This window comes from Rattus norvegicus, chromosome 2, assembly GCF_036323735.1.
Source record: "Rattus norvegicus strain BN/NHsdMcwi chromosome 2, GRCr8, whole genome shotgun sequence".
Lineage (NCBI taxonomy): Eukaryota > Metazoa > Chordata > Mammalia > Rodentia > Muridae > Rattus > Rattus norvegicus.
In genome coordinates this window covers 206,721,318-206,749,279 of record NC_086020.1, presented here as the reverse complement: position 1 = coordinate 206,749,279, position 27,962 = coordinate 206,721,318, and the positions used below count along the sequence as shown (strand labels likewise).

Sequence of the window (27,962 nt, the reverse complement as noted above, 5' to 3'; positions counted from 1 at the left end):
AGGCAGAACCAAGGAGTTGCTAAAAGGAGTTAACTTCCATTAAGACAAGTGTACTGTAACTCTACCTAGGTGGGGTCCTAGGCTGCTAACAGGTTCCTAGGTGCATTGTTCCGGGAAGGGTGTGTGTGTAGCCTCGGCGAGTGGTCCAGGTTGCTGAGACAGTCTTCATGCTTGCCTGCTTTAGCCGCACACCGTGTTCCAGACTTAATCTCCTTGACCCTCTGCTACCACACTGTTCTCATCTGGAAACCCTCAGCCATTGGTTAATCCAATGTGTCCCCATGGAGCCTGTATTGCTGCAGCTAAAGCCGCCAGAGTGTAGCCAACTAGTCTTTCAGATGCATGGCCACTTAACATATGTCAAACCAGCCACCAGTCTCCTTCATGACTACTTTGAGATATATCCTTGCTATGTGACCTTGAACTTGCTTCTGTCTTCTGAGTGAAAACCATAGTTTACAATCCTACATTTTATTTTTTCTCCATCTTCATTAAATTGGGTATTTCTTATTTACATTTCAATTGTTATTACCTTCCCTGGTTTCCAGGCAAACATCCCCCTAACTCCTCCCTCTCCCCTTCTATGCGGGCTTCCCCTCCCCATCCTTCCCCCATTACCACCCTCCCCCGCAACATTCATGTTCACTGGGGGTTCAGTCTTGGCAGGATCAAGGGCTTCCCCTTCCACTGGTGCCCTTACTAGGCTATTCATTGCTACCTATGCAGTTGGAGCCCAGGGTCAGTCCATGTATAGTCTTTGGGTAGTGGCTTAGTCCCTGGAAGCTCTGGTTGGTTGGCATTGTTGTTCATATGGGGCCTCAAGACCCTTCAAGTTCTTTAAGTCCTTTTTCTGATTCCTTCAATGGGGGTCCCATTCTCAATTCAGTGGTTTGCTGCTGGCATTCACCTATGTATTTGCTGTATTCTGGCTGTGTCTCTCAGGAGAGAGCCACATCCGATTCCTGTCAGCCTGCACTTCTTTGCTTCATCCATCTTATCTAGTCTGGTGGCTGTATATGTATGGGCCACATGTGGGGCAGGCTCTGAATGGGTGTTCCTTCTGTCTCTGTTCTAAACTTTGCCTCCCTATTCCCTCCCAAGGGTATTCTTGTCCCTTTTTAAAGAAGGAGTGAAGCATTCACATTTTGGTCATCCTTCTTGAGTTTCACGTGTTCTGTGCATTTAGCGTAATTTGAGCATTTGGGCTAATATCCACTTATCAATGAGTGCATACCATGTGTGTTTTTCTGTGATTGGGTTACCTCACTCAGGATGATATTTTCCAGTTCCATCCATTTGCCTATGAATATCATAAAGTCATTTTTTTATAGCGACAATCCTACATTTTAAAACAGACTAAAAGAATAGTCTGGGAAAGACTGTTACCAACTCACCACTATCTGATTCCAGGATTATTTCTACCTGTGTTTACTCTGCCTTCCTGCCTTGTGGACATAATGCTCTTTGCCTTTCTTTGTTTCAATCCCTTAGAGTGTGGACTCCAAGGGAGAGGGATGTCTTTCATTACTTTGCTTTTGAGCACTTGGCCCAGTAGTTGTTACAGAAGAGTTAACTTAGTAAATATTCATTCGTCTCCAACCATAGCATAGAGAGGGAACGGACATACCTGCTCATGAGGTCAAATAGAAACACTAGTATATGCAGAGTAAAGCTAAGAGCCTGTTGCTCGTGTCTGAAAGTCTGTCTAAAACACAAAGGTAACAAATGACTTAAAGATATGAATTGATGTTAGCCCCCTTCTCTCTTCAGTGCTGGCCATAGAACCCAAAATCTTGTGCATACAAGGTGGACAGTCTACCACTGAGCAATTTTGAACTAGGATTTTTTAAAAAACGATTTTCCACAAAGAACACACAACTTTCAAGAGGACCTCTGTTTCTTTGCCTGAAGTCATAAATCCTGAGACATTTAGGGCAACGTGGCCACTATTTGTTGGCTACTCATTATTGGTCTAGAACTCATCATGACCAAACAGAATGATTTGGAGAACACTGGATCTGCCCTCACCCCTCACCCCCCACCTCTGTAGATGAGAAAATTTTGACCTTGGGAGTAAAGAACCTTACCTCCTCTTACTCTTTCATGTACAGGACAGAGATGAAAAACTCTGCTTCCTCTTTTCTGACTACTTCGTTTTATCTTCCTGTATCCTAAAAGTGCTAAAATGGTTTTAGCATTTGCTGGTGAGCTGCAGTTCTTTTTTTTTTTTTATTAACTTGAGTATTTCTTATTTACATTTCGAATGTTATTCCCTTTCCTGGTTTCCGGGCAAACATCCCCCTAATCCCTCCCCCTCCCCTTCCTTATGGGTGTTCCCCTTCCCACCCTCCCCCCATTGCCGCCCTCCCCCCAACAGTCACGTTCACTGGGGGTTCAGTCTTAGCAGGACCAAGGGCTTTCTCTTACACTGGAGCATTTACTAGGTTATTCATTGTTACCTATGTGGTTGGAGCCCAGGGTCAGTCCATGTATAGTCTTTAGGTAGTGGCTTAGTCCCTGGAAGCTCTGGTTGCTTGGCATTGTTGTTCATAAGGGGTCTCGAGCCCCTTCAATGAGCTGCAGTTCTTAAAAAGTCATTAAGTTCCAAAAGGAAACCTTAAGTGTTGTTTAAGAAAGATTTGTACTATAATCAATTATTTGTACTATAATCAATTATTTGTAAAAGCTATCATATTTTAAGGGAGATTTCTAAAAGCATTATACCCTGGGAAAAATACTTGTGATATAGTTGTGTAGCAGAAAAATAGAATTTCTTACTTCTTTGATGTGATAAACTCTGACACCTACTTGCACGAGCCATTTACAAGTAGATACAGCACACTTGGTTTACAACAATTCCCCGACTCCCACTACGTTAGGTGTTCATTTTTTATGAGTTTTCTCATCCTTGTCTAATTTGAGCTCATCACATGACTTCTCCAAGCCTCTTCTCAGTAATACAAACACATTTTACAATCATTTAGAATGGACGAAGACCTAAATGTTTTCTTAAATCCTCCCATGAAAAGGGGAGTTTATTTGGCATCAGATTGAACGATTGAAGCGGGTGTATGGAATTCTCATCAAAAGAACTCCCAATTGGATCCTCTGGAGACAGCTACTAGATTAAGGGAGCAGGGGTGTTTGCTAGCTCAAGGACTTCACTAATTTTCATTCTAAGCTTCAACAACGGCCAAGTGGAATTCTCTACACTTAGATTCACAGTCTTAAGTTGCTAGGGTGTTCTCATACAGTCCCTCTTGTTTGTGGGTAACTACAGAAGATTTGGACTACTCATTGGCTGTTCCTATGGTATTAAATTACAAAACAGTAGCTCTAAGTTGGTACTAGGAAGCTATTACTCATCAGTTGAGAAGTGGGCACAGTCTTGGGTCATGATGAGTATCCTAGTCAAACTGTTAAATCTTATGGTGGCATTAATGCTTGAAGGAAAGGTGAAACCCTCCTGCAGACATTGAGGTGACTTGGTCGAATATTGTGTACGATGTAGAAATCCCTGGGTAAGGAAACGTGGTTTTAAAACACAACTCCTGGTACTTATGGCCAGGATCACTCACTGTCTGATATTTCCCAAACAATCAAACTTCTGAGTTTTCTGATCTTGTGAATAAAGTAAAAATCCCCTCCCTTTCCTCATAGCTCAATAGCAAAGACCGAAATGCGTTTTGGTTGACAGATTAGGTAAAGAATTGCAAAACCGTGAAATGTTACTAGAAACTGAAAGAAAAGTCTGAAATTACTGCCCCAGAAGGAATGTCTTGTTTATTTTATATCACTTTATAGACACTTGAAGCAGACCTAACATCGGGTCAGGTAAACGTGGAAATGATCGTGAATGCTTTCTAAGGGCCAGGAGGTAAAACTGTTGAAACTGGGAGAGTGAATTAGTTCAAGGAGAGCTGTTCTTTTGTTTGGATGCATGGTTGGGTTTTTTCTTCTTTTTTTAATAAAAAGTCACAGAAGTGGGTTAGTAGAAACCTTAGAGGTCATCCGGAGAACATAGAAATAACCAAGAGCATCTCTGTACACAAACACACCAGAGCACCAATGACAAAATTCAAATTCTTCTAAGTGAACTTACAAAGTGGAGAGGAGAATTTTTTTTTAAATACTGAAAACCTTTCTGATGTGTAACAAAACATCCTCTTTGTGAAAAAATCCAGAAATACCCATAGTGTGTGTGCATTTTGTTGAATATAATTTGTTTTCTACACTCAGTGATATCAGTAATGTTTCCCTCAAAATCCCTGAGAGTCACAATAGCGTCATGGCAGTAGGTATCTTAGCACATGATTTTCTGTATAGTTTAGTTTTAGAAAATCTTAAGCCTACATCACTGAAGAACATTTTTTCTTGACTTGCAGACAAACCAGTGGTCCCTTCATTGAGTCATCTATTGGCGATCTGTAAAAGTCTTTTATTGGCATCATGACAGTCAAAAATTATTCTCAAAACGCCATCCCTGTCAGTTCCTTCCAAGAAGGAGGCAACCTCCACTGCCTTTGAGTTTTTGCCCTTTACCTTCTGTATTTTATCCCTGAAACACATACTCGATGTTTTGGTGAAGGAATGACCATTGTAGAATCATGAGGCTAACCACATAAGGATTGCAGAATTAAGACTGGCTTAATCTTGGTCCTCAGTTTTGCTTCAAACACAATTGATCCAACTCCAAACATCAGGCCCTTGGGTCACTAATGAAGCTGCTATAAAAGATTTACGTAGCCACAGGCAGGTTCTTCAGCTACCTTAGAATAGTGATTCTTAAATGAGGAAGGATTTGACCTTGTGAAATCCACCAAGTGTTTTTATTTTTTCACTTCCTGGTGGTATTTACTATTCCCGTCTCCCAAAAAGGAATGATTCTTCCACTCACTTGGGTGAGAACTGATACCAAGTAATGTGAGTTTGAATGATCCAAGTAGTTAGTTTATTTTTAAGTGTCAATGACGTGGATTAAAGTTTTTTTTACATACCTTTGATCTATAGAGAAGGTAAGTAGCAGTAGGGAGTGGCTTAGAGCCTCCTTCTATGACATGGTGTTGTTGAGTTCCTCTAGGTTACTTGCTTGGCAGCTAATGTCATTTAACCCCTGGATATGTCATCATAGCCCTAGAATATACTCCTCAACCACCCTTCCTACCTGCCTTTCAGTGGGAGCCACATGCATTCCCGAGGGGAAGTTCAGAAGTCTCTCTTGCCAGTTTGGAGACTGCAGGTCTGTCTCACTTGTACCTTTGACAAATGACTCAGTATTGTTAATTTTACACGTGTCCAAACGTCTGGGAACTTGCACTTCTCTTGTGGAATTATTTCCTTTTCTCATGTGGCACTTACGTATTATGCTCAGTATTTTGAAAGTTTCTCTTCTAGATTTTTAAACATCTACTGCTGCAGGTTTTATAGTCATCATATATAAAACCATGCATTATATATAAGGAATAGAAGCAGCGATGAAGAAGAACTAGTCCTGACCATTCGGGGGAACTGATCATGCCATGTGGGAGGTAGCCCTGCACGTGTAGAATACAAGGAAGTGGCTATTCCGGTTTCTTTCTGATGGGCAAGCATTTTGCAAGGGCATGGGCTATGCATGGGTCTAAGACCTACAGAGAGAGTTAAGACAGTTAGTTGAGCCTTTCAAAAAGTCATTTCACGGGGGGTAGAAAATAATAAAAACTGGTTGTCATTTCATCTTCGACAAGAGAAAGCAAATCTGTTTACATATCCAATTTGGACTTGTGGCTAAATAATGTAGCCAAAGAAACCCACCACAAAAATTTAGTAGACAAATCCCATTCTTCAGCATTCAGGTCTGCAAAAGACTTCTATCATCCAATAACTGGCAAAAGGGCTGGGGCATCCTTAAAAGAAAAACATAATTTTCATGATTCTGCATCAACATCCCTTCATTTACTACTTCTGAAAATTATTTCAAGTTGATTTTTTGACAAAAAATACACTTATGAATAAGACTATAAAAAATAAGTTGTACTGTCTCCTATTCTAAAGGATTTTCCTTCTTGTCCTCTTGTTGAAAGATAATTTTTATTTTTTAAATGGCAAATGCATTTCTTAATGAAGAAAGGTCGGTGGTTATTTACTGAGTGATCTCTGTCTTTGTCTTACACACACACACACACACACACACACACACAGTGGGCAGTTTCGTTTTGCAATGATTCTTGTATCTTTTCAGGAAAGAAAACCCTTTCGGAGCTGAAGGTCAGGAAAAGCCTGAGATTTATGTACTTGGAAGTGTCGCATTTCCCAGGACTCAGAATGACTTCAGCCCTGAAAGCAGCTGAAAGGGTTAACGTGGGGACTTGGCTGGCTGTCAGTTAAACTTTTTCCCTGGCTCTGCCCTGGGTTTCCCCTTGAAGGGATTTCCCTCCGCCTCTCCAGCAAGACCCTTTATAAAGAGCAGACTTTCTATTTCACTCACACCAGCCTGGCTGGCTTTGGGAGCTGAACACTTTTCCCAGACACTTTCACGTGGGGCACAAAGAAGGCTTTGAAGCAGAGACTTGAAATGCCTGTGAAGATGGTCGCGATCTTCGGAGCCTCAACGGTACTTTGGATACTGTTTGCAGTCTGTAAGTTCCTGACCTATTTCCCACGTCTGCAGCTTCTGGTGTACCTCAGAGTTTTGCTGTAAGAGCCAGCATTCTCACAGAGCTGCGGACGGATGTTTTTCGATACCCTTTTCCACTGTCAAATGAGTAATTTGGATTATATCCGTAGTAGGTCTATCTCTTTAGTTTCCTGTACTCGACAATGAAATCAAACCGAGAAAGGAACAAAACAGCTTTGTGCAATGGGCTTCGAAGTCAGAACTGAGCATTCCTCCTCACGGTGACGATTCCAGCACCTTCCTCAACAGCAACTTTTGGGCTTTGGGTCTGTCCTGTGCTGTTAGTCTGAGACGATTTAAAAAGTAGATAATCCAGGCTGTGTTTCGGACACTGCATTGCTGCACAAGAGAAAAAGGACACAGCATGGGACAGACCGTGGTAAACTTGTTCTCTCCCTCTCTCTCCCTCTCTCTCGCTTTTTCAGCTCAAGCTTTTAAAATCGAGATCTCCCCTGAATACAAAACGCTCGCTCAGATTGGAGACTCCATGCTCCTGACTTGCAGCACCACAGGCTGTGAGTCGCCATCATTCTCTTGGAGAACCCAGATAGACAGTCCACTAAATGGGAAGGTGAAGACAGAGGGGGCCAAGTCCGTTCTGACCATGGACCCTGTCAGCTTTGAGAATGAACACTCTTACCTGTGCACAGCAACATGTAACTCTGGGAAACTGGAAAGAGGAATCCAAGTGGACATCTACTGTAAGTGCCCGAAAGGGCTTTTGATTTCTCTCAATTTTGTTTGAAAAAAAAAACTTAATGATTATATTTAATAGACACTTTTAAAGAATATTTAGATCCTTAGCTAGAAAATACATGATTTCAATAAAGTCGGAGAAAGAAGAAGCTAGTTGAGAACAGGAAACTGAATTTTAACCTCTGTGTCCTTGTTACACACACACACACACACACACACACACACACACACACACACACACAAATGGTGCCCACACCTTCTTGGCTCCAATTCTTAGCTGAAATGTGAACATCCCAATGGTTCTAGTAGGTTTTTTTGGTTTTTGTTTTTTTTTTAACCTCTAATCTTTCATCTGGTTGTATTTCTACAAACTCATGTACTGATGTATCCAAAGGATTGACGAGCTCCTTCTTTCTGGGAGTTTCCATTCACTTATTCTTGGGCAACTTGGTGCTTAAGAACTGCTTGCGGACTCAGGAACTCTGTGGGTATGCAAGCCTTCTCCACAGACATAATTAAACATCCAATTAGCATTTCAATCATTGGACGCAGATAAATTTGGGAGTTTTTGTTGTTGCTGCCAGAAAGCTTTGCTTTTAGTCCTCAAAGGGATTTTTGTTTAATAAATTAGATTTGTCTCTGGGATATATGAACAGGCACTCATATTACATACACTAGCCTAGCATCCTACTATCATCCTCAACTCGGCAAATAAAACTACCAAGGAGAGGTTGGGGGAAATGAGCCCCATAGAAATCATTTGTCTATGGTTACTGATGGTGTTGCTTTTCAAAAATAAAAATAAAATAAAAGAGGGACTCCCATAAGGCATTTCTTCATGAGCATCTTGTTTGATTCCTCTTCTAATCACCTTGGTTCTGTCCTATTGTGCTCAAGCCCAACTTTGCCGATTAGCCGTAATTGAAATTTCAGCAAGCTCCTTGTGTAGCTGGTCCTCCCAAGCAGCTGAGGAGCCCGGACGGCTGCTTTCAATTATGCTGGCTGTGCATGCGTAGTTTATGTCTAGGCGGCCTTCTGAGCTCCCTGGAAGGTCCCGTTATATAAATACCAGGAAAGAGTAGCAAGTTCTTATATTACCTGTCGTTAAACTGTGTGGATTCTAGGCACATTTCCTGAAGACTGCGACAGACATAAATAATTGGAGGGGAAATTTAAAATACCATGTTTTTAGATAATAAAGCATTTCCAGTTCCTTTGGCCCACAAGTACTATACAGTTGGAGACTTAAAAAAGAGAAGTGAGGACCTTTCTGGATTTAATTATATTGCCTGTTCTCTCCCATAACCCCCTGCAAGAATACCCATTTCTTGTTGCTTTTAACAGTTCTGTCTCCACTCCATATTTGATTGTAATATTCTGTGGATCTGGGACACAACCATGACAGATGCAATAAGAAGGATTAACTCTGTGTCTGTGTGTGGAGGGGGGGCAGGCATGTGTCCCATTGTCGTGTTGGGCTCAGTAAAGTGCAGATTAAAACACTGAGTTAGACTTTTAGGGGAATAGATCCAGTCTGGGGAGATTGCATAGGAATGTCGTTCTGGTGGATGAATTCTTGCCAGAGGTCTCATATTCAGAAGCCAGCCCGTTAAAGTCATTCTCATTTCGTAGGCAACCTTACATAGTAACACTTCTTTGTGATACCATTCTGAGCCCTGGGCTTCTCATCTGGAATGTGGGACTGTATCTGCACTAACAGTAGAGAATGGGGTGTGAGATGTCACTGGAATCTCAGTGCAGAGTGAGTGACAGAAAGCATGAACTTTGCTCCCAGCCTCACTATGGACTCACTGCGTGACCAAAGCTGGTTCTGCAATCACACTATGTCCAAGCTTCTTCCATATCTGTAAACTGTGGTCACCGTTGTCCAGGATCATCGTCAAAAAAGAGCAAACTTCTTTATGTTACACGTATAGATGAGTTTAAATAAATATTCTTTCTCTTTTCTTTAATAACACACACTCTTTAACAGTTACAGAATTAAAACTGAAAAGGCCTCTAAAGAGTGCTTCCTGTGTTCACCACAGAACATGACTAGCTACTTAAACCAATTAGCTTTGCTGAATTAAGCCCAGTATTAAAAATATTTGTTTGGACTCCGGTTGTGTTAAAACAGTCAGAGGTGTTCTCAGCAGAAGCCAAAAGCCTACTTGTGCATTTGTTTGGCTCTGCAGCATTCCCTAAGGATCCAGAGATTCAATTCAGTGGCCCCCTGGAGGTTGGGAAGCCGGTCATGGTCAAGTGTTTGGCTCCTGATGTTTACCCAATTGACAGACTGGAGATAGAACTGTTCAAGGGTGACCGTCTCATGAAGAAACAGGATTTTGTAGACGAGATGGCAAAGAAGTCTCTGGAAACCAAGAGTTTGGAAGTCATCTTTACTCCTGTCATTGAGGATATTGAAAAGGCTCTTGTTTGCCGAGCTAAATTATACATTGACCAAACTGATTCTATTCCCAAAGAAAGGGAGACTGTCAGAGAACTACAAGTCTACAGTAAGTACTTGCACAATGATCTCTGGTCTGTGGGAGTTTGGGCATGCATTATGTTATTTATTGTTACAATAAATGTATCAAGTAGTAGATTAACAAGAGATATGTTTTACTGCATCATTTAATCCAGGAGATGATATTATTGAAAGAACAAGATACTGGCCTTTGGGTTTAGAGCACTTGAGTGTCATGTCCCCCTGTTAGCTGGGAGACTTTAAGGTTGTTTAATTCCTCTGTTTTCCTATCTATCGAGGAGGAATCATCATAACACTATCTGCTTGAATAGGAGGAATAGGCTCAAATGATACAATGTTCTATAAAATTTTATAAGAAGCCTTGAAACATTCATTTCTCAGATTAAACAATGACAAAATGATTTCTTATTCTCTCTCTCTCTCTCTCTCTCTCTCTCTGTGTGTGTGTGTGTGTGTGTGTGTGTGTGTGTGTGTGTGTGTATGTTTACAAGAGGATGCTCACATGTAATAAGTGGGAAGGTGTTAGGGTTTGTCTTCCTAGAGACTGCTGGTGAATGTGAAGCTTCCTTCCTGTACTAGACCGTGTCTAACTGGACTCATTGCACCATGTTAAAGCTAAAATGTCTTCCACTTTGAGCCCTATATCTAAAAGCATTGGTGTCAAACGCACTTTTATTTACCCAGAGCACAATAAGGTAGAAAAGGGTTTCAACAACCTTTTGAGAAAGCAATCAAGAAGGGAGATATTTCTCCTCACAGAATATAGCCCTTTGAGAGAGGTGTGGCTAAGTCATTGAAAGCCAGTTGTGTGATAGAAGATCATCACCCATTTATCTGTAAGAACAGAATGCTAGACTATGACCACCGTATTCCAGGAAAATTTCAGTTCAGTGAGAGAATTTTTCAATAATTAACGATATTCAGAAGGCAACGGGTTGGTCCTGGGTAGATTGTCTCCCTCCATAAGTGCTGAAGCTGACCTGGATGGCAAGTATTTCTCCACAGGACTTCAGTTGTTAAGAGGCTAAAACACGAAAGGACTTCCCTTAATTTCCCTTCATTTTGAGGGCTTCTCTTAATTTCTACCTATCTGTGGCTCCCTGAAAACACTAAAGATCAAAAACTATAATTTACTGGTTAGAAATTAGCCAGCCTAATTCTGTAATGACTCGGTGATTCCTGACTCCAAATTGGCAGAGCGGTTTTGCCAAGTTTGTGGCAGCCATGAATACAGCGTGAAAAGAATGAAGTCATCGCCATTGGGTGGAGATGCTGATTCATGATGAAGGCTCTTACTATGGTCTGCCTTTTCAGCCTCCCCCAAGAATACAGAGATCTCTGTACATCCCTCCACAAGGCTACATGAGGGTGCTGCTGTGACGATGACATGTGCCAGCGAGGGTCTACCAGCTCCTGAGATTTTCTGGAGCAAGAAATTAGATAATGGAGTTCTACAGCTCCTCTCGGGAAATGCCACCCTCACCTTAATTGCTATGAGGATGGAAGATTCTGGAATCTATGTGTGTGAAGGAGTGAATCTGGTTGGGAGAGACAAAACAGAAGTGGAATTAATTGTTCAAGGTGAGTCAATGCCAATGATGAAATGCCTTCCATAAATTTGCGTGTTGGCACATCTGGTATTCATGTGCTTCACCATATGTGTATACATGGATCACCCTTATACTTCCTGGGACTCTTTTTTCCAGCACCTCCACACTGGTCCTTTCTAGCTCCTGTCATTTCACTATTGTCTCATGTCATGGCTTGGTCTCTGTCTCCTGCCCTATGGATACTGGCATTCCCAGGCGACGTCACCTCCTCTTCTCACTCCACATCCTCAGGAATTACACCGCCGCATACTTGTTACTACTGAATATATGCTCCTGTTCAAAATTACTTAATCTTGACCACCCTGCCTCAAAATGATTCCCTATGACCTAACTTCCTTTCCAACCAACTCTCTTGATGTTCCCGAATATAAATTTTCATTTGGGATTTTTCAAGATTTTCTTAAACATCAGGTGTACTTCTGGCATTTTATATAAGTTATCCACAGCCTCCAAGAAATAACTAAAAGGTATTTTCTATCCATTTTGCAGATGGGAGAATGAAGTCTCAGATTACTAATGGTCATCAATTGACTATACACCTAATGTCTGCCAAGAGTTTCTACTTCCTATATTGTCTCTGTCTTTACCATGCTCTGTGAGGTAGTTGAAAACCTCAGGTGCAATAGAATTCATCATTTGCCTAGGGTTAAATGGCTCTTAGTTTCATTTATAGGCTGTTCTTAATTCAAAATCCTATAGTTTTTCAATTGTAGCTAATTTTCTCTATTTCTAAATATTTAAAATAATTGACCAATCAAAACTACATGCATACATTGGGTATGGTGTGATATTTTGATAAATTTATACAATGTAGAATGAGTAAATCAAAGTATATATTTTAGTAAGAGCACAAAAAAGTATGTATTTGAATTTTTCCATTAAACTGTGAGGTTCTTAAACTCAGAAAGTCAGGAACTCATTGTGTTGTGTTTGTGACTTTGAATGGATTAATGGCTGACACAGAATGTTTAGTGAACATTTGCTAAATGAAAGCATGAACTGTAAGTATGGAGAACACATTCTTTTCTATCCTATGAAAACATGGGTTTTAAGTTTAGATGATTAGAAACTAGAATTCAGACACCATCAGTTACTTAATTCAGGTGGGTTGACTGCTCTTCTCATATGAACAGACAAGATATTTTTATTGGATATTTTATGTATTTACATTTCAAGTGTTATCCCCTTTCCCCCTGCTTCTATGAGGGTGCTCACCCACCCACTCCCTCCCACCTCCCCACCTTGGCATTCCTCTACACTAGGCTATCCCATGGATGCCCGACAAGGCCATCCTCTGCTGCACATGTGGCTGGAGCCATGGGTTCCTCCATGTGTACTCTTCGGTTGTGTTTTAGTCCCTGGGAGCTCTGGGTCTGGTTGGTTGATGTTGTTGTTCTTTCTATGGGGTTGCAAACCCCTTCAGCTCCCTTAGTCCTTTCAGAGAAGATATTTTAAAGCTAAAAGTATGGAAGACTTGCTGTCTGTCCTGGAATGATTGCATCCTGAAATGATTAGGCCTGTTTCAAATGGGCAAAAAATGTGTTCTAGGCATGGAAAGGGGTGGTATCATGTGAGCTATCAAGAGTGTCCATGCTGAAGTTAGAAGGTCCTTCAGCTACTTCAGGGGATTCTGTCCAGTAGCTTCAAGAATACACAGTGGTAGATGTCAGTCAGCCTCTATGCAGGCAGGAAGTAAATCTCCTACCAAGTTCCCCATTCTCACAGTAGCTTCTGCGGAACTTGGGCAGCTTGGCCACTGTTTTAAATAATATCTTTGAAAATATCGTGGCATATTAATGTATTTGGGGATAATTTGAGGACATCTTTGGAAAAATGCTACAATGCCACCAATTACACAAACTAAAATGAGAAAAGCCACATTTTCTGGCACAGAAAAGAACCATGCAAAATGGAGAATGTGTGCAGAGATTTCTGTCTGTCTCCAGCTTGCTAGAACACTCTACTGATTTTCTTTGGGGTTTCCTTTGTCACTTGCAGAGTTGCTCAGCCACTCCCAGGATTTCCAGAGGAGTAACACCAAAATTTAGAATTCTTTCTCTCAAAACATGTCATTTCATCCAAGTCTGTCTAAGTTTCTAGAAGCTAGAAAACACTTTGGACACTTGATCACTCAGCTTTCTACCCTGAATGGCTATAAAGTATTTTGATAATGCACCAAACATATTTGATGCCACCTTTATTTTGTTTACAGTGTGACTTTGTATGACTGTCAAAGATACTACTTTATATTGAAACTCCAATATATAGATATATGTGAATGTTTTTCATTAATTAATTAATCTTTCACTTTACATCCCAATTGCAGCCCACCCCTCTCCTCCTTGTCCCCCTCACATACCCCTCCCTCCCTCTCCCTTCTTGTCTCTTCTGATAAGGGGGAGGGACCCCTGGGTACCAACCCACACAGGCATGTCAAGTCACTACAGGATTGGCTACATCCTCCCCCACTGAGGCCAGACAAGGCACCCCAGTCAGGGGAATAAGTTTCATAGGCAGGCAACAGGGTCAGAGCCAGCCCCTGCTCCAGTTTTTGGGGAACCTGAAGGAAGATCAAGCTGCACATCTGCTACATATGTGTTTGGGGGGGTAGGTTCAGCCTGTGTATGTTCTTTGATTGGAGGTTTTGCATAGTATGTACTCACTTATAAGTTAATATTAACCATAAAGTACAGAATACCCACACTACAATCCACAGACCCAAGGAAGCTAAATAGCAAGGAGGGCCCATGGGAGGATGCTTGACTATTCACGGTTCCTTCCGTATAGTGCATCTAATTAGAGGACATTTTGGTGCAGTTTCCCCTGAAATCCTTTAAGATTTCATTTTATCTTTAAATGAGGATAACTTGATTTAGTTGTCTAGGAACAGGAAAGCTAGGATCTCGAGGCAGATCCATCTCACATCAAGTTTCCATTATTACGCTTGCAAATTTAGCCTAAGCCATTTAGCATTTCTGAGCCTAAATGTCTTAAAGGAGAGATAGGATGAGGAGATAGAAGAAGAGAAGGGGAAAGCACAGGAGCAGAAGCATGAGAAGGTAGAAAAGAAACAAGAGTCCCGGGTAACAAATTGTTTTGAGAATTGAATGAGCAGGCATATGACATCGAATGTGCGGTTTTTGACAAAAACCAGGGGACGATTTGAGGTCTTGAGGAACTGTGGAGAGCAAAGGGTGGGTTATCTTCCTGAAAAGATGCCAACCACATTCCTTTTTTATTGCATATTTTATTTATTTATACTTCAAATGTTATACCCTTTTCTGGTTTCCCCTCTGGAAACCCCCAACCCAAACCCCTTCCCCCTGCTTCTATTAAGGTGCCCCCCACCCACTCCCTCTTGCCTCCCCTCCATGGCTTTTCCCAGGACCAAGGGCCTCTCCTCCCATTGATGTCCCACAAGGCCATCCTCTGCTACATACGTGGCTGGAGCCAGCAACCACATTCTTTACAAGTTGTTATCTGCACTTATTCTGATAGGCTGACTCAACAGAACAGCACGGGTTTATTCTTAAAAGATGTGGTCTTATTCCCGAGATGGCTCCAAGATAGAAAGAAGTAATTTCTTCTTGGCACAGATAGTAGCTGAATAGAGATCAAGAAAGATAAACACTGAATATGGCAATATGATGCAATAAGAAAAGAATCTTATCTGTTGTTCATCTTGTTCTCTCTTCTTTTTTTCCCCCTCCAGAGAAACCATTTACTGTTGACATCTCCCCTGGATCTCAGGTGGCTGCACAGGTTGGGGATTCCGTTGTTCTGACATGTGCTGCTGTTGGCTGTGACTCTCCCTCCTTTTCTTGGAGAACCCAGACAGACAGTCCCCTCAATGGGGAGGTGAGGGATGAAGGGGCTACATCCACACTGACGCTGAGCCCTGTGGGTGTTGAGGATGAGCACTCTTACCTGTGCACTGTGACCTGTCAGCGAAGGAAACTGGAGAAGACAATCCAAGTGGAGGTCTACTGTAAGTGCTTTCCGAAATTGGTGACTCTCTGATGGTTTCCCTTTCCTCTGGCTTTTTTTCTGGAAGAAAAAGAATGCTAATCTGTAATGATAGCCATTTGTGTAGAGAGAGATTTGGCATTGTAAATCATCCCTAGATCTCTGAACGTAGTTTGATGCAATAAGTTGGCCCTGCTCTTCAGTATATGTGACATATGTTTACAGCGTGCACACATGCGTGACTGGTCCTAATCTCTGCCTCGTGCGCTTGACCTTACTCCACGCTCTGCTTCTCTCCCCTTGCACACATACATAGGGCGTATGGAGGTGACGGGTGAGAGCAGCCGGGGAACTGTGCCCGTTCAGATAATTACTACGTGACGGGTGACTGCCTCAGCTATTCAAATTGTGGGTGAGGCCTAAGTCTGCCTTTTTATTTCATTCCATTTTCTTTTGAAACGGTACACATGGAACTAACGGCTTTGCGCATGTGTGGCCAGTGCCCTGCAGTAGAGCTGTGGCCCCAGCCTGCCAGCCTACTGAGGTCTTTTGTTTGTTTGTTTGTTTATTTTGGGGTTTGTTTGTCTGTTTGGTTGGTTGGTTGGTTTTTGTTTGCTTTGCTTTGTTTGCTTTTTATTACCACTTAAAAAGTCTTCATTTCTCCATTTTTGGAAGATAGTTTTACTGTGTACAGTATTTATTTTTTTTTAATAGAATGGGAAATAACGGGCCACTGTGATTTCTTCCTATTCACCCGCGACTGTGTCTTATCCCTTCTCCACTGTCCCTTTCCTCTTCCCAAGTAGTTATGCTTCTTTTTATTGTATATATACATAATTTATGATATTACTATATATAATAGTCCATATTTATAAATATGTTATTTTAAATTAAACATATGTTAGATATTATGATTTTTTTTTCAAATAAGAAAGAATGGAGGACTGTAGGGTTGGGAGGAAGGTAGCAGGGGGAAGAGAGAATTTGGGGAAGAAGTCGAGTGCTTTAAGGCAGATTTGAGAAGCTGATCTGTAGGATTCTGGAGTAGGGAACAGTGGGAAACATCAGAGTGCCGGAAACACACAGAAAAGGACAGGTTTTACTTGCTCTGAGTGTGGAACAGTCTGTATGCGGAGCTGAGGCAGAAACAAGTGCCAACAGCAGCAGCTTTTCAGCTGATCTACCCAGTGAACAAGTGGCACGTGTTTTCTTGTCCCTTCCGTTTTTATCACCTTAACAGAAATCCTTTTCTTTCTTTTTTTTTTTTTTTTTTTTTTGGTTCTTTTTTTTCGGAGCTGGGGACCGAACTCCGGGCCTTGCGCTTCCTAGGTAAGCGCTCTACCACTGAGCTAAATCCCCAGCCCCCAGAAATCCTTTTCAACCCCCAGTCTCTATGACTTGCTGGAATCCCTCAGTCTACCCTGAGTGCGGAAAGAAGCCCACAGCGATCACGTGACCGTGACCACGTGATCATGACCACGTGACCGTGAAGTTATTTTTGTGGAGAGGGTGGTGTTGCCCAGTTTTGTTCACCCAATCACAGAGAACATATTGTAAAGCTTTTCCATCTAAATCCTTACTCAAATTTGTGTTGGCCTTCAGGATTTTGTACAGAATAAGACTGCCCATTAAGAGATTTAAATCTCTCAAAAGGAGTGTAAATTTTATTGCTTTATCATGTTACCAAGGCTCCAGGCTCTGCTGGTGTAGGCACATTCCCAAGAGCATGACAGCTTATTGCAATGTGGCTGTTTCAAAATCCACCACTTTAACAGGTTTTACTTAAGGAAGGAATGAAAAAAAAAGCTTAGTTTTGGTTTTTCGGGGTTTTGTTCTGTTTTGTATAACTTTTACCTTGATAATTATTTTAATGTCATTTTTGTTAATGTACAGAGAATATATTATAAATGTTATATAGATAGATGAAAGAATAAGTACTCAGACTTTAAATAATATGGTTGAATAGTTCTTTTACACCTTCTTATTGGTGGTTAAAGTTAGCATACAAAGAAGTGCCTTGATTGTGGCACCATCAGATCTCCATGTCATTATGCTTTCTTCTCTGTTCCCATGTTCCGTTGCCTTCTCATGCCTGTTTCCTCTCTACCTGCTTCCCTCCCTGCCCCCGGACAGCTTCCTCTTCTTCTTTCCTATTGAATATGTTCTATTACCCTTTCTATTTCCCACATCCCTTTAAGATGCCGTCCCCTCTCCTGATCCTCCTTAGTCCAATGACCTGCAAGCACCTACACATCAATGTATATATGTAAATAATTTAAAATTTAAACTCAGGTTCCACACATGTATGAAAACATACAGTATTAAGTAATTTCTTTTCTTTATTTTTTGAGATAAGTTTTCCCCGTGTATCCCTGGCTGTCCTGGAACTCACTCTGTGGGCCAGGCTGGCCTTGAATACAGAGATCCACCCCCCTTTGCCTCCCAAGTGCTGGGATCAAAGGTGTGTGCCACCATGCCTGACTGTCAGTTAACTAGAGGAATTACCTTATAAGGTGGCAGAGGTAGGCAGATCCCTGTGGGTTTGAGGCCAGCCTAGTCTACATAGATACTTCTAGGTCAGCCAGGTCTAAAAAGTGAGCCCCTGTCTTTAAGAAAGAATGTGAAAAGTATTTAAAACTTCTTGCCTAAGTTTAGTCATAAAGCAAATTGTACAGATTTTGATAAACTAACTAAACTGAGAATTGCGTTAAGGCTTATTTGATATTGGACAAACTGTATAGCCAAGACTCATAGCTCATAGGGACAGACTTTGACTAGTTCTGGTCTATTAGAGAAAGTCTTGTTTGTCCCTGTAAGTTTCTTTTTCTAGCTATGAAATAAGTTACACAATAACCATTTTAATCAGGCTGCTCAGAAAAAGGAGATAATGAAGGCTGAGGGGATTAGTTTATATTTAGTTGTCAATATGTTTATGACAAATATTTAAAATATTTAAATTATGTGGTTAATTAATAAGACGGCCAAAGCCATTGTGTCCCTAGAAAATAATAGGCAAGACGGCATTGTTATAAGAGAAAACTAAGGAGTAGAAGGATTTATTTCTCCTTGACTTAAAATGTTAAGTATTTTGTTTCTATTATTTTGATTATTATTATAATTGCATAGTTCTACTTAATAGTGTTATTTACTACTTGAGACCATGCTATTCCCAGCTCATCAAAAGCTGACATTTTGAGACCTTTGCATTTAATAGAATCTGGCTGTATATTCCCTTGAATAGCATATATTAATATTATTTTTGCTTGGTATCTGCAGCATTCCCTGAAGACCCAGAAATTGAAATAAGTGGACCACTTGTACACGGGAGACCTGTCACTGTCAACTGCACGGTCCCTAATGTGTACCCCTTTGACCATCTGGAGATTGAACTACTGAAGGGGGAGACAACACTGTTGAATAAATTTTTAAGGGAGGAAATTGGCACAAAGTCTCTAGAGACCAAAAGTTTGGAAATGACCTTCATCCCCACCGCTGAAGACACCGGGAAAGCTCTTGTTTGCCTCGCTAAGTTACACAGCAGTCAAATGGAGTCTGAACCCAAACAAAGGCAGAGTACACAGACTCTTTATGTCAACGGTAAGTGCACACATGGGGCGGGTACAATTGAATATGGATTTCTTTACTGTATTCACCAGCTAATAGTTAACAGAAGGTTAACAATCAAAACCTCTGTGAAACAGAAAAAAAACCGAATCAAGATAATAGTGATTATAATAAAAATCATTCTCCATAATGTAAACCAAACTATTTATTTATGTATGATTCTGTGCACTGGCATTCAGGAATGGGTCATCCAGGCAGAGACTCATCCTCAGGTCAATTCAAACATCTTCAGGCAAGCCAGCAGCTGGCTTGTCACAGACCTGTCACTTAACATGGTTCCACCTGTCATTTCTTAGTGTGCCGTAATCCTCAGGGAAGGTAGTCTTGATTTACTTGCCAGAACACAGCTGAGAAAGGTGGGGATGAAAGTAACTTCATAAAGGTCTATGTCAGGAGTATCCAGCCCTCCACCCCTGTGTCACGTCATTTACATCCCATTGATCAAATGATCAACCCAGGTTCAAGGGGTCGCAAACGGGCTTTTCTTATTCACAGGGGATATTCCAATGCCTCATGCTTAGGCCATGCATACCATTAATGTCTCTCTCTCTCTCTCTCTCTCTCTCTCTCTCTCTCTCTTTCTCGTGGTGTGTGTGTGTGTGTGTGTGTGTGTGTGTGTGTGTGTGTTTCTGAGCTCTTCTCTTTCTTAATAGAGTTAATCCTCTTTTATCCTGTTTCTTCTCTATGGGTCATGCAGAGACTTCTAATCACCATTTCACCCAAACACTGCACTATACTTGATTCTCTGTGCTTTAACATTAAGAGAGTTCTACAGATCTTTCTGCCATTTGAAAATATCCACATTTCATCTCTATTCTAACTCCCCTTGTGTCTCCTCCCCAGAAACATCCTGGGCTGGCTATCACAGTGTATAGACCATGCTAACCCAGAGTCCTTTGCCTGGTTTTACAACATTGTCTAGACTCTGGAATTCAGGGCATAAAGATTCAAGCTAAGTGTTCTTTGCTTTTCAGTTGCTCCGAAAGAACCCACCATCTGGGTTAGCCCCTCTCCTGTCCCAGAGGAGGGCAGTCCTGTGAACCTGACCTGCTCAAGTGATGGTTTTCCAACTCCCAAAATCCTGTGGAGCAGACAGCTAAAGAACGGGGAACTGCAGCCTCTTTCTCAAAATACAACACTCTCCTTCATGGCTACAAAAATGGAAGATTCCGGCATTTATGTATGTGAAGGGATTAATGAGGCTGGAATTAGCAAAAAATCAGTTGAACTGATTATCCAAGGTGAGCATTTCCTATTGAGTTACTGATGGTGAACAAGATCTCCTTTGAAAAGAAAGCCTCTGGGGGCAGAGAGACGGCCTATCCATAAGAAGGGCCTACTACTCTTACAGATGACTTCGGTTCTGTTCACAGTCCTCACATCAGGACACTCACAACTGCCCATAGCTCCACCTCCAGGGGGTCCTTGATTCCATGGGCACTGCACCCCATGCATGTACACAGACACATACAAATAAACATAACTTAATAAAAAAATAAGCCTTGAAAAGAAAGAAAAGTAAAACCTTTATTCCAAAACTTTATTCCAATTTTGCATTTATGTGCAAAATTACAAAATTAAAAATTAATTAATTATCAAGGCAGTTCCACACTGCTCCTGGAATGGATTTTCATTTCAGACCAATTTTTTTGCCCTAAAATCCTATTCCTATCAAATGAAATGCTCACTCCGGAAGCTAAGCTGGAAGCTCGAGGACTCTCAGGAATCATGGTTTTGGTGGAGAAACAAGGGTAGAAAATTACTGAGGGTTAAGACCATCATATTCGGCTGAACAGGATCCTAAGAAGCATCTTCCCAGAAGCTGCCTAGGATTTGCTTAGAGGCCCACGAGGGCACCATTTGAAAACTCTGAGATTAAGGGTCACAGTAATCATGCCCTCTGGCCTCTCAACCTACTGCTGAGAACCACTGGGGTGAATACAGATATAGCTCTCCCTTCTCCAGGAGAAAGACCCAAGATGGAAAACAAAACAGTTTCTGCTTGGCACATAGAAGCCATAGGGTTTCATGGACAAAATTATGCAAGCCACCAACTTGCATTGCCCCCCCCCGTGCTTTTTCTTTGGGGGGACCAGGGTGGCAGTCTCCTGCATCAGCTTCCATTATTCCTGTTAAGGCAAATACTAGGGTTTGTTGTTCCTGCTGCCTCGGTTCTCTGAGGTCTGTAATTCAAAAGAAGAACCAGGGAAGGGTACCACATAATCTCAAGGAAAGCCTTTAGGAGACTCTCAGGTCTGTCCGGGTGACACAGTGTGACCATCTGAGAGAAAAGGAAACCTAAGTGTGGATGTCACGGCCCTGTGGCCTTGGGGCAGGAGCATCAGTGTGACAAGGTCTTAAGCAAGTGTTTATAAAACAGACTAAGGGTGTTTCCCTCTAAGGTTTTTGCCCTTACAGAAATGTTCTATCTCTCAGGAGAGATCAGCCGGAAATTTGAAAATTAATTACTATGTTCTTAAAGACAGTAAAAGGAAAAATAATCTCTATATATCCTAATTTCTGGTCAGGGAGCACCTAGCTCATAAGGCTTTTATGCTTCTAGGAAAGTTCAGTGAACAATGTGGTTTTTTAAAAAAATAATAAAAAATAAAGGTTTTTTTCGATGTTTAAATTCTACAGCTACTTATTAAATACCTAATTTTTGTCTTTGCCTGGGTAAAGAATCATACTAAGGGTAGAAAGGAACCCTGAGATATGCCTTCTCTTGCTTACAATATTATCGTTGAGAATTGGTCCAATGCCCGGCTTCTGTGCTTGCCTTCCTTCCTTCCAGCTCATGCAGAAAGCCTCGCAAACAGCTTGGCAATGGCTGCCAACGTTTTCAGGCAGTATGGGATTGCTGTACCCCTCCCGCACGCACCAACTGTCCATTCTCTCTTCAGGCTCTTCGAAGGACATACAGCTTACAGTCTTCCCATCTAAGAGCGTCAAAGAGGGAGACACTGTCATTATCTCCTGTACTTGTGGAAGTGTGCCCGAAATATGGATAATTCTGAAAAAGAAAGCCAAGACAGGAGACATGGTGCTAAAGTCTGTTAATGGCTCGTACACCATCCGCAAGGCACAGCTGCAGGATGCCGGAGTATACGAGTGTGAATCGAAAACCGAAGTCGGCTCGCAGTTGCGAAGTTTAACACTTGATGTGAAAGGTTAGCTTTCGGTGTTTGCTTTCTTTTTTTTCTTCTTAATTTATTTTTAAAATGATTCCAAGTTTCCAAGGAGAGTAACAAGTTTCTACTGTTAGCTGGAGTTGGTAAAATGAGACTGAATTCTGTCCGCGCTGACCGCTTGTTTCTTAAACGCGTCTCGAAATAATCAGACGCAGCTGTTCTATCCTATCACGTTTAGCCAGGAAGTGGACATTAATCATCATTGATGTGGAATTCCCATTTGTTTTTTTTTTTTCCCTGAAGTTGCCAATTCATCATTGGTCTCTGTGGTCTTAGATTTGCTAAGAGTTTAACGACATATTTTACAACGTTTCCCCTAGGGTGAAAGGAAACTAAGGAATTGGGGCGGGCATAGCAGATGAACTGTCCTCTGCAGACCTTGCTCCCCAGTGAGGAGAAGTTCTGCTTTCAGAGTACAGAAAAACTGCGTGTATTTTCGGCATGGCTCTTTTGTGAGGATGCTAATTGGAGAGAGTGGCCTGGATCCGAGGCAGGATCTCTAGATTCCACAAGAGCTCCCTTTGAAATCCATGCCCCAGTTGTCCGACTTTAACCTGATGCAGAGGAAGGGGGCACAGTGCCCCTCACCCACGGACACATAATGGCACTCCTTACTTTCCTGTTCTCTCTTGTGAGTGCCTGCTAATTTTATTGATGCTAGCCTTGACTAATGAGCCTTGGACCCTTTGCACACCAAAGAGCTGTTGTACGCTGAAATCCAGTCGGGTAGAGGGAGCAACACTGCTAATGAATGCCAACTCTGAAGAAGGCTGGCCTTGACTATGAGAGTTAACGAGTCACACGTCAGTGCAGAGAAAATCTGAACATGCGTGAGAAAACACATACACACTGTACTAGCCACATTCTTCAAGATGACAGACCTTAGCATACACTGCTTTTCTGTCCTCATAGCACCTCCTCAAATCAGAGCAAATACATCTACTTAGAAATGTTAAAGGAAAGGGAAATATCATAATTACATGTCAGACTTCTAGTCTCCTGCTCATGGTGATTGTTCTGAAAACAATCTGGCCAAGGAGGCTACCATGAATTCAAAGAGCGGAACAGTAGCTCCCATCACGTCACTGGGTATGACACAGTGTGTGCAGCCGTTGCCTCCGGTGAGATGGACCGAGATCTCAATTATGCATAGGCTGAGATATGTCTTCCTCTGGCCAGCTCTAATTTAGCCTAGCCCCAGGAAATTGCACTTCTAAGATTTTTGTCATCCTGCGTGTGCCTGGCTGTTTCTCCTCAAGAACATAAAAACTGTCCCTTCCCACATTGTCTTTTCTAATTGCTTAATTAATTTCTTATGTATTTGTCACCTTTAATTTATCTTTTAAATGAACAATGAAAACATATTAGTCACCCAGCCAGACATCTATGCTCCCAATATGAAGATGATTTCAAATAACTGCATATGAAAAGACCCAAAGTTGACCTCCCTTCCTCCCTGCTCGATAGTTTAAACTGGTTTTTCTTTGTATTCCTAGCTGAATGTTTATGTTTGTTGTCTTGTTTGGTTTTGGCTTAAATGCATCCCATTGATGCAAATGATCAGGAATCGTTAGAACTTTCAAAGTTTATATAATTAACAGGAAAAAATGTGTTGGGACATTGTCCTAGCAACTGGATCCATTTTGAGTTTCTGACAGATGTCTGAGGGACAAACTGAAAGGCAAAGATAATAATTAAATTGAAAAGAAAACAATAGCAGAAATACTTCTTCCTAGTTTGACATCAATATTGACGAGTAACCACAATTATGATAAGTATCCCATTAAACCATTACCCTTCGATCAATTCTATCAAAGGAAAGCAGAGAAATGAGGTCATTATCATGATGCCCAAGGTGAAGCATCGTTTTTTATCCTTCAGTAATTTGAAACAATTCACTCATGAGATGCTAACGAGTCTTTTCTACTTGAATGACTTTCTGTGTTTTGAAAGTTCTGGAAGGAGTTGTCAATGTGCTTCAGATCAGATCTCTAATCCCTGCCCAGACTCAGACAGCATACCCTTCCACTTAGTGAAACATAACTGTGAGGCCACACTGTGGGGTGCAAAAAAAACAGAGGCAAGTCTTGGGAGCATGCCAGGCTCTCTGGAGATGTTTTTATGCAGCTTGGATGTTGCTCGAGGTGTTGCTATACTCGTGTGTTCTCTGAAAAGATTTTAAACTGTTTATATATTGTCATTTTCAGTACTCGATTTATGACCATGTAGCAAAATTATAAGATTTAGAAAGGCAAACACTTTTTTGGTGCTCAAATAATATTTTGGGACTATCCGGAGTGCCAAGACGTGTCTGAAGTGCTGGGTAGTTGTGAGGCACCTTCTATAAACACAGCTGTCTTTACAGAGTTTGCAGTTAGGGGAGGAAACCAGATAATTGCTCGGTCAAATATTGAATTACAAGCTATGAGGGGGATAAGAAGTTGTGCTGGTTGGATTTTGAAGGAATGGTGGAGTGAGTATCAATTTACATACTCCAGTTTAGGTGTAGGTCAGAGAATGTACTCTGCCAGTAACTACGACATTTACTTAAGTGAAATACCCAAAGACCATCAGTAAATGAAGAGAAGTTGTCGATGCTGGAGGGGAGTAATCATATAAAGATACTTTTGCTTCAGCCACTCAGAACACACCACACAAGCACATCCAGGCAACCACTGACAAGAATGCTCTGTCGTTAACCTTAATGCCCACACTGAGTGTTACATAGACTGTCTTATAGAACTCGTTAGGCATTGCTGTTCATGACTATCAGTGTCGCAGGGTTATTTCTGATTTCTACTCTTATAAAACAGGTCACTAAAATGTGCACTACCCCTTCCTTTCAGCACCCAGAACAATCTTTTAAAATCCAAGTTTGTAGAGTCAAAAAGTGTCATCCCTGTACCCATCCTGAGCATAGCAACCAAAAGCTGCTTATTTGGATATTTCAGGAAAAAAAGAAATGTGTTATATGAGTCTCGATGGTCCTCAGCACAGCTTTTACTGCCTCTTTTGAAGAACTAGTTGTACTGTTACAATCAAACACACACTGCGGTTGAATTATTTCCCTTTGTGCTAGACATTAATTGAATCCATTTGCTGATTTTCCAGGAAAAGAAAATAACAAGGACTATTTTTCCCCTGAACTCCTTGCACTCTACTTTGCATCCTCCTTGGTAATACCCGCCATTGGGATGATCATTTACTTTGCAAGAAAAGCCAACATGAAAGGATCGTACAGTCTGGTGGAGGCACAGAAGTCAAAAGTGTAGCTAACGTCTGAACTGTTGGAGAAAAGACATTATTTATAAACCCCGGACCCTTCATACTCTTTATTGCAGCACTGTTCCCCCTCCACAAACCAAGCTATGCATTCAGACTTCTCAGAACCCTTCTCGGCAAAGAAGGAAAAGAAGTGGCCACTTGATCCCTTGCTGAGTGCAAGAAGCCAACTAGAAATCTTCTGCTCGGCAAGTCCCCATTGCTGAAGAGACCGGAACAGTACCATGACATGTATATAAATAGCCTCAGTGTACATATGTAAAATAAAATGATGTCATTGCGAGGTCGTTTAGAGTAGTAGCACTCCAGATGTAGGTCAGAACAAAATCAAAACGTGTTGCTTGGACTGACTGTTGTAACTTCATGCTTCTTAGGAAAGTTTAATGTTGGTGTTAATGTTGAGTAGGCAGCTGACCAGTGTCACCTTTTTGTACTTTATTTTCTTCAGCCTAATTTTATTCCTATGCATTTTATTGACAATGATTTCATTTTTTTTTAAAGAAGCCAGGGTTTTATATTTTTATAGGCAAATGGTAAAAAGGTCACTGGGTTGACTTTCAGGTACTACTTTCCTAATTCATGGTATACTGATTAAGTAGTTTTCTCAACTGTACGGTACGGGGACGTGTTTCTTCATCAGGATCTTGTATAATGACTAACATGGTTTAAATGCAACTTCATTTGACTTATAAATACTACAGTAAAGTGAAAGTTTCTGAACATGGAAGAGCTGCATTTCGTTTGTTGTAAATTGTCTCCTTTAACTGTTGTCTTGTTCTTCTGGAATTGTCAGTTATCAGAGTAAAAAACTTCAAACTATTAACATAATACAGATACTCAAAACATGGTCTTCAGACCACGATTTATCAAAATTGCCATGAGAATATGACAAACAGATTTATTCATATCATCTCACCATAATACATTAAGAACTGTAGTTTGTCATAGACAAGAGCCTAGCATAATCATCATCAGAGAGGCTTCATCCAGCAACTGATGGGGACAGATGCAGAGACCCACAGTCAAACATTAGGCAAAGCTTGGAAACCCTGCAGAAGAGGGAGAGGAGGATTGCAGGAGCCAGAGGGGTCACGGGAACCACAAGAAACCCCACAGAATCAACTAACCCAGGCACACGAGGAGCCACAGAGACTAAACCAACAATCATGGAGCCTGAAGTGCATCTGACCTAGGTCCTTTCCATATAAGTTGTGGTTGTGTAGTGTGGTCTTCTTATAAGACTCCTGACAGTGCCTGCTTTGGGACCCTTTTCTTCCTACTGGGTTGCCTCATCCAGTCTTAATATGAAGGGCAATGTCTAGTCATACTGCAACATGATATGCCATGTATGGTTGACAACCCCGTGTGACCTGTCCTTTTCTGGAGAGAAACAGGAGGAGAATTGGATTCATGGAGATAGGAGGTGGAGAGGAAGGACTGGGAGCAGAGGAGGGAAAGGAATTTCTGGTCAGGATGTAATACAGGAGAAAAGAATGAATAAAAAAATTTAAAGATGATTTGTAGTTTAGGATTCTTGGAATCTAACAATTCGGTTAAAAAATACAGCAAATACAGAGGCGAATGCCAGCAGCAAACCACTGAACTGAGAATAGGACCCCCGTTGAAGGAATCAGAGAAAGAACTGGAAGAGCTTGAAGGGGCTCGAGACCCCATATGTACAACAATGTCAAGCAACCAGAGCTTCCAGGGACTAAGCCACTACCTAAAGACTATACATGGACTGACCCTGGACTCTGGCCTCATAGGTAGCAATGAATATCCTAGTAAGAGCACCAGTGGAAGGGGAAGCCCTGGGTCCTGCTAAGACTGAACCCCCAGTGAACTAGACTGTTGGGGGGAGGGCGGCAATGGGGGGAGGGTTGGGAGGGGAACACCCATAAGGAAGGGGAGGGGGAGGGGGATGTTTGCCCGGATACTGGGAAAGGGAATAACACTCGAAATGTATATAAGAAATACTCAAGTTAATAAATAAAAAAAATAAAAAATAAAAAACGGTTATGCAATATGTACAATAGATTGGCAAAGAATAAACTCTTAGGTACATACTACAAAGTCTAAAAGACAAAACTGTTATTTTTCAGGTCATCTTGTATGTGTAACACAGTAGCAACTCTCTTCCCACTGAGTCAGTAGGTCCTGAATTATGGCTTGGTCATTTTCCCTCTCTGGAGGATCTGTACCTGTATAAATAAGTAACTCTTAGTAGTACATGAGCTTGCTAGGCTTTGAATTGTATACAAGCAAAATCCAATGACATGTGTGCCCTGTGACTTTATTCTTTTTTCAAACTTTAATTCTTGCACAATTTAGCCATTGTTAGTTGTTACAGACAATATAGGTCACTCGTTTTCTCTGCTCTCCAGGGTTCTACTCTAAGACTTTATGTTTCTTGTTTGTCCATCCTTTTATTAATAGATATTTGTGTGTTT

At 41.4% G+C, this 27,962-nt stretch overlaps 1 protein-coding gene across 1 annotated transcript; it reads left to right on the top strand.

The window, feature by feature from the left end:
• The first annotated feature begins 6,496 nt into the window (after positions 1-6,496).
• Vcam1 (vascular cell adhesion molecule 1) lies at positions 6,497-26,230 on the top strand. The gene is made up of 9 exons (NM_012889.2): positions 6,497-6,617; positions 7,081-7,356; positions 9,547-9,867; positions 11,154-11,420; positions 15,162-15,437; positions 18,692-19,012; positions 20,014-20,280; positions 21,943-22,209; positions 25,342-26,230. Exons 1-9 carry the CDS (start codon positions 6,554-6,556, stop codon positions 25,500-25,502), a joined length of 2,220 nt encoding a protein of 739 aa, NP_037021.1. The 5' UTR covers positions 6,497-6,553; the 3' UTR covers positions 25,503-26,230.
• Positions 26,231-27,962: the final 1,732 nt, after the last annotated feature.